Genomic DNA, 12435 nt, shown 5'->3' with positions numbered 1-12435 from the left:
ATTAAAACTTTGTGCCGTAATTGTGCCGAAAATCTCGGCATTATACCTCACATGCCGAGCCTTTCCCCACTGGGTTATGCTCCTTATTCATTTTTCAGACAAAAATCCACAATTACGATTTTTTTCTTACAAAATGTCAAATTGAGGTTATGTTAGGTAGAGGATTTTTTGATTCCCGGCAAAACATCATAAAGGTGCGAAAACATGGAAGAGACAACTAAAGAGACGGAAAAGAAACTTCTAGAAAAATGGCAAAGTGATTATGATAATCTAACAGAATACGGCCCAGTAGAGCCGAGAGTAGAGCAGTGGCAAAGCAGACGGTCCCAGTGTCCGTTTGCTCTGTCCCTGGGAGGGTCGGCGGGTTCGAGGCTCGGTGGTGTTCGATTGGCTGTAATGCAGATATGAAAAAAGATCTCATTCGGTCAGGAATGCCCCCACTCGTTCCCACCAGTGCAATATTACAACGAGAGGCAACTCTTGAACTGATATTGACTGCTCTGCACCGTTGCTTGTGATAAAAACTTATGAATGAGGAATATTCCTAACACAAAGTCACAATGCAACAAAAATGCCTCTCTGAGGTTGACGTCAGGTCGGCAGCCGGTCATTAAAAATCAAAGCCAAAAATTTGTGTGTGAGAAGCCAACCCCAGTAATGGGACAAATGGCTATGTGTGTTGTTGTGTTGTTGTTTAACAGAATTTAAAGGAAAGTATCACAAAGACATCATTGAGGGTAAAATTAAGACAGTGCCGTGGTTTAAAAAAATCAAACTAAATTCCAGTGAAACAAAAAAACTGTGCAGACTTAGGTCAGGGCACACATATGATAAAAAGTTTTTGAAACTCATTAAAATAATAGATAATTCAATGTGTGAAACGTGCAATAAAGAAGAAGATTCAAATCATCTAATAATAGAGTGTGCAAAATACCAAAGTTCAAGAAATAAATATAACTTAATTAAAAGTGCAAAAGACATCAAAACTCTGCTAAAAACAAAGAATAAAAAGAAAGAAACATACCAACAAATATGTGATTTCATGAAAGAAAACAAAATTTTCATTTAAGGACAATAATTTGAGACAAAAGTGAACAATAATAACATTGAAAAGGACTTAATCACACCTCTAATAGTGATTTGAACACGTAAAGTGGAGATAAATATTTAAACCATAAACCTCTAACTCAAAATTAAAACTCCTTAAATAAAAATTATTGAACAAAAGTAAATCACAATACTTCCATTAACGAATAAATTTCAAATTTAAAATCAAAAGTGCGAAACATCTGTCAAATCAGATGAAAGTTGGCCCTATGGACATGAAGTTCGCGGCCGTAAAATAATAAAATTAAAAAAAAAATCATAAGGTGCAAAAATAAGTGATAATTATGGGAAAATGCAATAAAAAACTACTGGACAGCTTCCACTATGCTGTTAAATAATGTTTTAGCTGAAAATCGAAACGTACATTGAATTTTGTGTGTTGTGTAGGTTGTGTAACACAAAATTTTCCTAACTAAAATGTTCAGTCGAGTAAAGGTTTGCGCCCAGGGAAAAATCCTCCACCTAATACAGAGAGACCAGGAAATTAGGGCATAATTTTAACCGCAAATAACTTTGGATTGGATTGAGATATCTGAAAACTTCTGCCGCCAAAAGATGCGTAAACTCAAAAAGTTTTATATGATTGTTATTTCAGGACGATATCTCAAAAAATGTAGCTTCTATATAGATGTTAAAATCATGCCCTTATTTTTTGGCTACCCTGTTTAACCTCACTTTGATATTATGTGACAAAAAATCGTATTTTCCGCTGATTTTTGCCTGGAAAATGATTTAATAAGACAAATGGCGTCTTTCCGGAGGTTTTCCGGTGCATTTTTCCCATAATTTTAACTTTTATTTGCATACAAAAAACAAAAGTGAGGTTATGTTGGCGCAAAAAAATATGACAAACTTGTCAAAAAAAAATACTCCTGTGCATAAACTTCGTGCAAAATCTCCCTCCGACTGTTCTGAGCGGTTCTGAGCAAATTATGAAAAATAAGTTCAACAGGAATATTTTTCATGGAAAATCATCGGACATATCCAAGGAAGGTCTCCTACATTGTTCATGTCAAACACAAAATAGGGATAAATTCTTATTGGGGCATTTTAGTACTACGGCAGCAGCAGCAAAGAATGATATTGTGAGAATTTTCTAGTGTCCCATTCTGCCCAAAATACAGCTAAATTGGCTGCTGTGAAAGCACTTAGCGACTCCCGTGTGACCCTTGCAACGATTCCAGGTGAGTCCACGGTGGCGGATGGGGCGCTTTGGTGAAAAAAGGGCGCCCGAAAAGCCCGTAATTTGACAAGTAGTGTGTGTAGGTAATGATTTCCAACCCCAATTGGAACACACAAAAAAAGAAACTAAAAAACACGATTCACTTTATTTGGGGGCTTTCCGGAAGGATTTGGAAGGGCGATGTGGGGTTAATTTGTGGTTAGGGATGGAATAGTAATGAAAATTGTTTTCTTTTTGTGTTTCTTTTCATGGATGTGACGCAGTGCGAGGAGTGGAAAAGTCACTTTCCCGGACAAAGTAGTGTGCGTGCGGAGCGTGTCTCATCACACAGGAAGAAAGGAGAGACATTCCCTCCCCCGCAAAAATTGACTGAAGGATTTCCTTTTTGACTTGTTCTATTTTGGAAGGAAGCTGTGTGTGTGTGAGTGGGAGGAGCATTTGGTACCAAGAAAAAGAAGTTTCCGCAAAATTTTGGTGGGAATTGTGTTGTGGCGTTGATGAAGAAGAATTCGCTGGGTCGCCTTCCGGCCGTGGTCAGCAAAAAGATGGAGACAGATACGAATGGGCGTGATGTGGAGGCGCCCGTGGAGAAGATGGACACGCAAGATCTCGAATGTATCGATGCAAATGTCATTCCGGCCAATGTTTGTGACACCCCCATGCGATCGGAGGAATTCGATGAGACACTCCCGATGGAGGAGAATGTGGACTTTGCCCCATTGCATGCATTTGGGCAGCCACAGACCACCGAAGCACCACGTGAGGATTCCACAATGGAAGAGGAGGATCACGCACGTTCCGAGGCGACATTCACGTTCCGCGTGGAGGAGTTCAGTAAGCTAAATGAGCAACTCCTCTCACCCCCATGCTACGTACGGAATCTCCCGTGGAAAATTATGGTAATGCCACGAATTACACAAGGGAGTGGGGATCGACCAAATGCCGACAATCGCTCACTTGGCTTCTTCCTCCAATGCAATGGGGAGAATGATTCGCCATCGTGGACGTGCAAGGCCACAGCTGATCTCAGCATTCACAATTTCAAAGCTGACGCTGAGCCCTTAACGCGGAAAATAACACATGTGTTCTACAGCAAGGAGAATGATTGGGGATTCAGTCATTTTATGTCGTGGAATGATGTGTTAGATCCCGAAAAGGGCTACATCATGGACGACGCCATCGTCTTGGAGGTGCACGTTGTTGCCGAAGCACCCCATGGGGTATTTTGGGATAGCAAAAAGTACACAGGCTACGTAGGATTGAAGAATCAAGGTAAGTTCCCTCAAACTCTTTCTTTCTTTCTCTTTCGTTTTTGATGTGTTTCAGATCGGGCTCAAACTTGTGATGAGCACGAAATAGGGTCCCCACATTATAAAAAACGTTGGCGCCTAAAAAAGTTAAATTGCAAGAGAACAATAATAGTTAGCCTTGCGGTAAACAGCAAAGTTTAACCCTTTCAGGTCCATTAGGTCATAACGCTCAATTTCGCAAATATTTCATTTTGCATAGTTAATTTTCAAATATTGAGTCTAAATTAGTACAAAACTATGTCTTAAATATCGACCTGAAGAAATCCGATTATGACGTCAAATCCACCCCTCTGTCCGCTATTTTGAATAACCCCTGAATTGTGTTTTTGCCTTTATCTCATTCACTACTTTTATAGCTAAAAATCTATAATTTTGATATGTTGTAGGGCCCATCAAGAGCTTTCCAACGATACCTCATTTTCGAAAATCGGTCAAGCCGTTTAGTCATTATGGCCGCCACAATTTTTCATCGAAAATCGACTATAACTCGAAAACGGCTTGACCAATTTTGATCAACTTGGTATCAAATTAAAGGTTTTAAAAAGCTCTACAACTCCCTAGAATATCGCAAGTTTCAAAAGTGACCGCTAGGGGGCTGAAAATCAAAAACAAAATTTTCGATAAGTTTTCGATGAATATCTCGAAAACGCCATTATCAATTTGCTTCATTATAGCTTACTATATTATATATTGCCATGCTAAAAATTAAGAAAATCTATGGTTCCGTTCTCGAGATATATGGTGAAATTCACTAGTCAGAAAGACTTAATATTCCTTCAGATTGACTTAAGTTTTTTTTTTAAGATTCTGGGTGGAATTTACTACTCTTTCAGGCTTAAGAATTTAGATCGATTTATAGTTTTCAGTCCGTTTTTTTTAAGTCTGACTGTAAATTTTTTAATGAGTCTTAAAATTTGTAAGTCGGTCTTGATTTTTTCAAGTCATATTAACAAATTGCATATTTTTCAATAAATTTTACAAATTTTCATGTTTGAACATTGTCAGATGCTGATTTTAATTTTTGGAATTTCAGACTTAAAATAACTGACTTAAAACTTTAAGACCGACTTAAATTTTTCAGCCCGACTGAATAGTTAATTCCACACTCTATTTACTTAAGATTGTTCAATTTTTCTTACGAATGTCTTAACTTTTTCTTAAGATTCCTTGAGGAAAAACTTTATATTTCTTAGGGGAAAAAATACGATTCTTAAGTTTATTAAAGCGAAACTAAACATTTCTTAATTAAATAGAGCAAATTGAATATTTTTGATAATTTTTACGAATTTCGATGCCCTAACTAAAGCGAACAGAAAAAATCATGGAAAAATGTGCATTCAGTCCAATTCAGCTTGACTGAAGAAATCTAAGAAGTTTTGCTTAAGAAAACTTAAGAATCTTAAATTTTTCCTTATGAGATCTCAAATTTTTTTCTTAAGGAATCCTATGAAAACTTTAAAAAAAAATTTGAAGAAAACTTAAGGAATCTTAAGAAAATTTAAGTTTTTGTTAAGAAAACTTAAATCTGTCTGACCAGTGAATTCTTACTATAGCCTTCCAAAGTTGGTATGTTATATCTCGGGTTTTACAAGTCAGATTTTGATCAACTCAAGCACAAATGAAAGGTTTCGGGAAAACCCTACAAATGTCTAGAACATTGCAACTTCGAGAAATAACCGTAAGAGGCGCTAAAATCAAAAACAAAGTTTTCGAAAATTTCGAACTTGAATTTTTCGAAAATGGCGACTTTGCGCGTACATTTTTCTCAACAAATATTTCACATTTTTTGTTTTTAACTTAAAGGTGCAACGTGCTACATGAATTCCCTACTTCAAACCCTCTACTTTACCAATCACCTCCGGAAGGCTGTCTACAAGATGCCAACGGAGGCGGATGATAGTAGCAAGAGTGTCGCATTGGCACTCCAGCGAGTTTTTCAGGAACTTCAATTCTCCGATAAGCCCGTGGGTACGAAGAAGCTAACAAAAAGTTTCGGTTGGGAGACTCTCGATAGTTTTATGCAGCACGATGTTCAGGAATTCCTGCGGGTACTCCTGGATAAGTTGGAGAGTAAGATGAAGGGTACATGCCTGGAGGGTACAATCCCGCGTCTATTTGAGGGTAAAATGTCAAGTTACATCAAATGCAAGAATGTTGAGTACACGAGTACGCGCATTGAGACTTTCTACGACATTCAGCTTAACATCAAAGGGAAGAAGAATATTGATGAGAGTTTCAAGGATTACGTGGCTACGGAGACACTGGATGATGACAACAAATACGATGCAGGGGAACATGGGTTGCAAGAAGCGGAAAAGGGGGTGATTTTCGTGTCATTCCCACCTGTTTTGCATCTCCATCTTATGCGTTTCCAATATGATCCTGTAACGGATAATAGTGTAAAGTTCAATGATCGCTTTGAATTTTATGAGCACATCAGCCTCGATGCGTACCTCCAGGAACCCGAGGCAACACCCGCAGAGTACACCCTCCATGCGGTACTTGTGCACAGTGGAGACAACCACGGGGGTCACTATGTGGTCTACATTAACCCATTGGGTGATGGAAAATGGTGCAAGTTTGACGATGACGTTGTGTCCAGGTGAGTTTTTATTCATTTTTTTCTAAATAGGGGAGACCGGGGTAAAAATAGTCATTTTGGAATTTTCAAATGCCAATTTCTCCCAAAATATAAATCGGAAAAATCGGAAAAAATTCTGGTGGAAAGCCCTACCAACCTATAATTTTTGACAGTAATTTGGAGGTTATGCGATCAGTATTTTAGGAGTTAAAAATGAAAATAGATTTTTGGCCCATTTCCCAAACTTTTGCGTATTGAGAAAAACGCGTTTTCCGAACATTTCCTTCAGCAGTTTTCCCATCTGATAATTTTTCTCACTAGCTGGATTAGTGCAGAAAATGTTGCCAAGGTGTATTTTTCAATAACTTTTAATGATTTTTCTCTACAATTTTTTGAATCAAAACATACCCCTTGGGGTAGATCTAGTCATCCCATGTAAATCATATGGGAGATCGAAATTTTTGGCATATTTTCTATTCATTTGTTGCAAAATGGCGTGTTTGAGAAAATCGCAAAATTCTCTGTTTTAGTGCGTATAAAAGTGAAATTACTTGTCGCGGATCAAAAGGTGAGAAGTTTAGCTATCAACTACTATCAATCTCTCATGTGGAAAATCATTGGAAATGTCGGAAAATTCGACCGACTTTATTTAGCCAACTGGTGACTATATTTACCCGCCGCGTTTAAAAATAGTCAGAAGCGGAAGGGTTTAGGAAAAGCTCGAAAACTCATATTTCCCGTGGAGATAGAGAAAAGTGGTCTGAGACAAAGTTGTAGGCCAGGAAATTTCCTATAAGAATGACCTATCGAGGAAATTTTCTTGCCCTTGGGGAATCCTGCAGATAAGGATTTATGCAAATTGACTATTTTTACCCCGGTCTCCCCTACTTTTCTTTTTCTTCTCATAAAATTGGGCTTCAGTGGCCTGGGTTCAAGGGGGGGGGGGTATCTGGACGAAATTATTCGGATTATTTGCTAATATTCGGATGATTCGCCAAGGAAATTCAAAATATAAGTCTAAGCCTAAAAATATTAAATTCAAGAATAAAAGCACTTAAATCAAATCGAAAAGTAGTAAATGCAAGCCAAGAAGTAGTAAATTAAACCCTAAAAAAAGACTAAATTCAAGCCGATAAATATTTGATTTTCATTCCCAAGATTGAGGAACAAAACTTTAAAAAAAACATTAAAGCCTAAAAAAAGACTAAATTTAAACCAAAAAAAAATTAATCATAAAAAAATAGTAAATTGAACACAAGAAAAAGACTAAATTCAAACCAATAAGTCTTAAATAGGTTTTTGGATTTTTTTACGGTTTTGAATTGTTCGATTTTGAGCAAAAGATGTTCATGTAAAGTTCAGATATTCAGAAGTATTCGCCAGATAAAACACCCCTTGATGACGAATCAATCGAATATTTACAAAGATTTGAATCTTTTAATCCTAATAAACTTCGCAATTGCTAAAAATCGGAAAAAAAATTGCCCTAAAAAAAATTAAAAACTATTATTTAGCTTTTTCAGATTGAAGACTCTGCCTTTTTAGGGTTGAAAACCAAATAATACTTTTAGGTTTAAATTTAACACGTTTCAGGTTGAATTTACTACTTTTCAGCTTCAATTGACTCCTTTTTGTTCTTTCTAGGCTTTAAAAAAAAATATTTTTTTTAGTTTTTGTTCTTCAATCTTCAGCCTTTTTAGTGCTGAAATGAAAGCCAAGATTAGGTTGTAATTTAGTCATTATTAGGCTTGAATTTAGCACACTTCGGGTTGAATTTACTATTTTCGGCTTGATTTTAATTCTTTTTTAGGCTTGAATTAAATATTTTTCAAGCTGTTTCTCCTTAATCTTTGCTGTTTTAAGGGAGTTATCACATCTAAGCTCTAAGCACTTGATGCTTAAGATTTTACATGTGAAAAAAAAACGAGAAAAAACAGCGTTCTTGTGTCTCTCGTACTCACATAGAGGTTATGAAGCTCAAGCACTTGGTGCTTAAGTGTGGTAAGATTAAAGCCCCGTAAGACTAAAATATAATATTTTGATTTTTCTGGGGAACTTATACGAGTATTAACGAATAATCCGAATTATAGAGAGAACACTATTTCTCAATGATTTAGCAATTTAGGTCCAACTTTAAAATGATTCTTATAAAAAATCCTTCATTAAGGCAAATTAAAAATCTTTTATAGTACCCTAGACGCAAACTTATCGATAAAATTTGTAACTACGTTGATTTAATGTTTCTGAGGTTCTTGAAATTAATATAAGGCAACCTGTCTTTAGATTATTGGAAAATCCTATCTACATAATTAATTGATATTTTAAGTGTTTAATTGACTTTTTATCATCTCTCACCAACATAATTGCAATATGTAATTTTTATAGCAAAATAAGTGTCTCGGATAAAAGTTGGAGGATAAAACTGGTAATCACTCCCAATTCGATTGTTTTTTTAAACGAATTAGAATAAAATCTATCTAAGTTATTGTGATAAATCATTTATCTATGTGTGGGCAACTTCAAATGCGTCTAGTTCCTTGGAAGAAAACTAGGAAAATCGTTTTATTTTTGAGAAAAATAAAGTTTCAGGTCAGATTTTTGAGTCTTTCGATGTTAATGTCAGCCCTTAACTGGTTTAAAATTGAAAAACAGCGCCTTTAACTTACATAAAGGTCAGCTCCCAATTGCTATAAAATACTTAAACTTTTGATTCTCACCACTACCGAGCATTTACGGAAGATTATGGCTCTCTTCCTTATTTTAAAGCAATTGTAGGTTGATTTTTATGGGAAAATAAAGCACTATTTAGTCAATTTTATAGCCATTATAGGGTGAACTTAATAAATTTATATCCGATGTATATTTTGTGCTATAAAAATTTCGAAATGACGTGTCAGCTTCATTTTTCGAATATTTTCTAATCTTTTTTAATACATTAGAAAACAATAGAAAGTACATATTGAATGCACCGTATTAATTACTAGCTATGGCCTAAGATCCTGAAGATAAATCATCTTCAAATGTATGGTGTGTGATTTGTGTCTAGGGTGCTATAAAAGGCATTTTTTTATGGGATAATGATAAGAAAAGAATTTCTTAAGTTTTTTTTTTAGCTCCTTGAACGTTTCTTAAGGGAAAATCATGAATTTTTTTTGTTGCTTTGTAGATGCACAAAAGCGGAGGCAATTGATCACAACTACGGTGGTTTGGATGATGATTTGAGCCTTCAGGCACGTCACTGTAGCAATGCGTACATGTTGGTTTACATACGGGATTCAGCATTGCCGACAGTGTTGCAGGATATCAGTGAGCAGGATATACCGAGTGAGCTTGTTGAGCGTCTTGCGGAGGAGAAGCGTATGGAGCAGGTGCGTCGTTTGGAGCGTAGTGAGGCGAATGCCTATATGAATGTACACATTGTGCTGGAGGAGTACTTTGAGGGGCATCAAGTGACGGATCTCTTTGACTACGAAAAGGTGCATTTACGTGTTTTTCGTGTTAAACGTACGGCAACAATGACGGAATTTATGGGGATGCTTGTGGATGCATTCCGTACACCGGCTGATCAGATGCGCTTGTGGCCACTTTCACAGCGACACAGCCAATTGACGCGACCAGTTGTGTTTGATATACAAGATGATGGGAATAAGTCGGTGATTACGGTGGCGGATAGTCAGAATCCGTGGACGGTGTTTTTGGAGATAATGTCACCGGATGCGGGATGTCAGCATTTACCGGTGTTTGATAAGGAAACTGATGTGTTGCTGTTCTTCAAGTACTACGATCCGAATCAGAAGAAACTCCACTACGTTGGGCATGGGTATTACAATTTAACAATGAAAATTGGTGATTTAGTACCGGATTTGTTGGATCGTGTTGGATGGTCGAGGGATACGCAGGTGATCTTGTATGAGGAGCAAGCAAGTGGGTTTGTTGTTAGAATTAATAATTTCAATGAGACCATTGAGAAGAGTATGCGTGAGATCACCGATGGGGATATTGTGATCTTTGAGAAGCGAGAAAAAGCGGAAAATTTGGAATTGCCAACAGTTGAGGATTACTTTCGGGATCTCCTGTATCGCGTTGAGGTGACATTTATTGATAAGACAAACCCAAATGATACGGGATTCACATTGGAATTATCACAACGTATGAGCTATGATCAGTGGGTGAAGGTTGTTGGGCAACGTATGAATGTTGATCCGTATGAGATACAATTTTTTAAATGTCAAACATACAAAGATGTCCCGGGGAATGCATTAAGGAGCTCCTATGATGGTACATTGAAGGACATATTGATTTACAATAAGCCAAAAAGCACAAAGAAAATCTTCTATCAAATTCTCTCAATGAATATCAATGAATTGGAGACGAAGAAGCAATTCAAGTGCCTCTGGGTGTCACAAAATCTCAAGGAAGAAAAGGAAATTGTGTTGTATCCGAGTAAATGCGGGACAGTGAAGACACTCCTCGATGAGGCGGGGAAGCAGGTGGAATTTTCCGAGGGGGGTTCACGGAGGTTGCGTGTGGCGGAGATTGTTGGGCATAAATTGGTTATGGGCCCATCGGAGGATACGCAATTGGAGTGCCTGCAGACAAGTGCGGAGCAAACGTTGACAAATCAAAAGGTCTACCGTATTGAGGAGGTACCCAAGGATGAGGTGAATTTGGCAGCTGATGAGCAACTTGTGCCTGTTACGCATTTCTACAAGGACATCTACAACACCTTTGGCATTCCCTTTTTCATTAAAGTCAAAAATGGGGAACCCTATGCGTCGGTAAGGCGTCGCATTAAAGCACGTCTCGGCGTTCCGGACAAGGAATGGGAGAAGTACAAGTTGGCCATCCTGACAATGAATCGAATTGACTATATCACCGAAGATGAGGGCTGTGTCAATGTCAATGATTTCCGGAGTCAAACAACAAATAATCCCCGACAAACGGCACCATATTTTGGGTTGGAACACATAAATAAATTACAAAAACGATCACGCTTTAGTTATCTTGAGAAAGCGATTAAGATTTACAATTGAATGGAAGAGAAATGAGAGAGAGAGAGAAGAGAGTTGAAAACAGAGTTGAGAAGAAGAAAAAAAATTTACTTATAATACATATTATATATATATTTGCTATTGCGCCAATATTGAATTTAAACAAACAAAAAAAAACAGAGAATGTGAAGAAATTATGGCATCTCCTTCTCCCCTACGTGTGACTCCTTGGCTGCAACACCCCACCCACACTCCCCCCAAAAAAAACAACTGATAAACTTCCCTCCTTTAGACCCCTAAACTCACCCCCATTTCCCTCGTGATCCTTGTCAACCACCCCCCTTAAGAAAGAAAAAAACCTTCAAAGGAAAACATTATTTTTAACTCTAGGATTTCTATTTGTAAAATTTTTTTTGTGAAGCGATGAAGAAGAAAAAAAATATTGTAAAGATAAGTTTTGAAGGATAAATGATGGAAGAAAATAATTATAAAGAAAATATAAATTAAAAGCAGTGAGAAAAAAACATAAAATTGTAAATCATACACGTAAAAAAAAAGATGTTTCTTATAACATTTTTTTTCTGTTCTACTTGGAAAATCGACAAAGTTGTGACTTTTTTTTTTAATTAGAAAAAAGAAGAAAATTTAATTTTGCATTCGAGTATTAACAAATTCGATGTTCACGATTAATATTTTGATTTTTAATAAAAATGATCTTACATTTAGAGAGAGATAATCTTACAATACAGGAATTCGACGTTGAAGGAATAAAGGGATTGTAGGGGAGAGTCGGGTGATTTGCTTAAGGAAGACGTGTATCTGCGAGGAATTGAATTACTTCAGTGTATAAATTCTCTTGTGAAACGCTGCTTCCCCTAAATCTTTTCCCTATCGTTTTCGTGGGGGTTTGTGGTTGTGTGTGTGGCAGCGCGCCGTGTACGTGAGAGCGTGAGAGCGCCCATCGCTGAGAGTGCTTCGAGCGCGTCGTGTCTCTTCGTCCTGCATCGAATAGCTGCGCGCGCGTGTGTGTGGCATGTTCTCGCATTTGCCGCTTGGCTTTCGTAGCGTGCGCATGTGCGGACCGTCGTCCTTTCGACGCTCCGTGAATGATTTTTTTTTTAATTAAAGAATTTTATTATTAGAATTTTTTTATCAATAAGAATTTTATTTTAAGAAATTTTTTTTTGAATTTTTAGGAGATTTGTGGTGACTTTTTCATTCCAATCGAAAAAGTAATTTTTATTTTTCTTGACCAAGGAGTTT

General features: G+C 37.0%; 1 protein-coding gene across 1 annotated transcript; it reads left to right on the top strand.

Annotated features, from left to right (window-relative positions):
• Positions 1-2123: 2123 nt before the first annotated feature.
• On the top strand, positions 2124-11899 carry LOC129794879 (ubiquitin carboxyl-terminal hydrolase 7). Its single transcript, XM_055835792.1, has 4 exons — positions 2124-2291; positions 2554-3562; positions 5404-6202; positions 9348-11899. Exons 2-4 carry the CDS (start codon positions 2788-2790, stop codon positions 11212-11214), a joined length of 3441 nt encoding a protein of 1146 aa, XP_055691767.1. The 5' UTR covers positions 2124-2291; positions 2554-2787; the 3' UTR covers positions 11215-11899.
• The last annotated feature ends 536 nt before the right edge of the window (positions 11900-12435 follow it).

The sequence above is a fragment of the Lutzomyia longipalpis genome, chromosome 4 (assembly GCF_024334085.1).
Source record: "Lutzomyia longipalpis isolate SR_M1_2022 chromosome 4, ASM2433408v1".
In the NCBI taxonomy this organism is placed as follows: Eukaryota; Metazoa; Arthropoda; class Insecta; order Diptera; family Psychodidae; genus Lutzomyia; species Lutzomyia longipalpis.
The sequence above is the reverse complement of the archived record's forward strand: the minus strand, read 5'-3'. Positions and strand labels throughout refer to the sequence as shown.

Excerpts from the sequence above, each read along its gene's own strand:
- LOC129794879 (XM_055835792.1), top strand. The coding sequence starts at position 2,788 with ATGAAGAAGAATTCGCTGGGTCGCCTTCCGGCCGTGGTCAGCAAAAAG. Across the intron at positions 3,563-5,403 it reads CGTAGGATTGAAGAATCAAG|GTGCAACGTGCTACATGAAT; the intron begins GTAAGTTCCCTC and ends TTTAACTTAAAG. Across the intron at positions 6,203-9,347 it reads GACGATGACGTTGTGTCCAG|ATGCACAAAAGCGGAGGCAA; the intron begins GTGAGTTTTTAT and ends GTTGCTTTGTAG.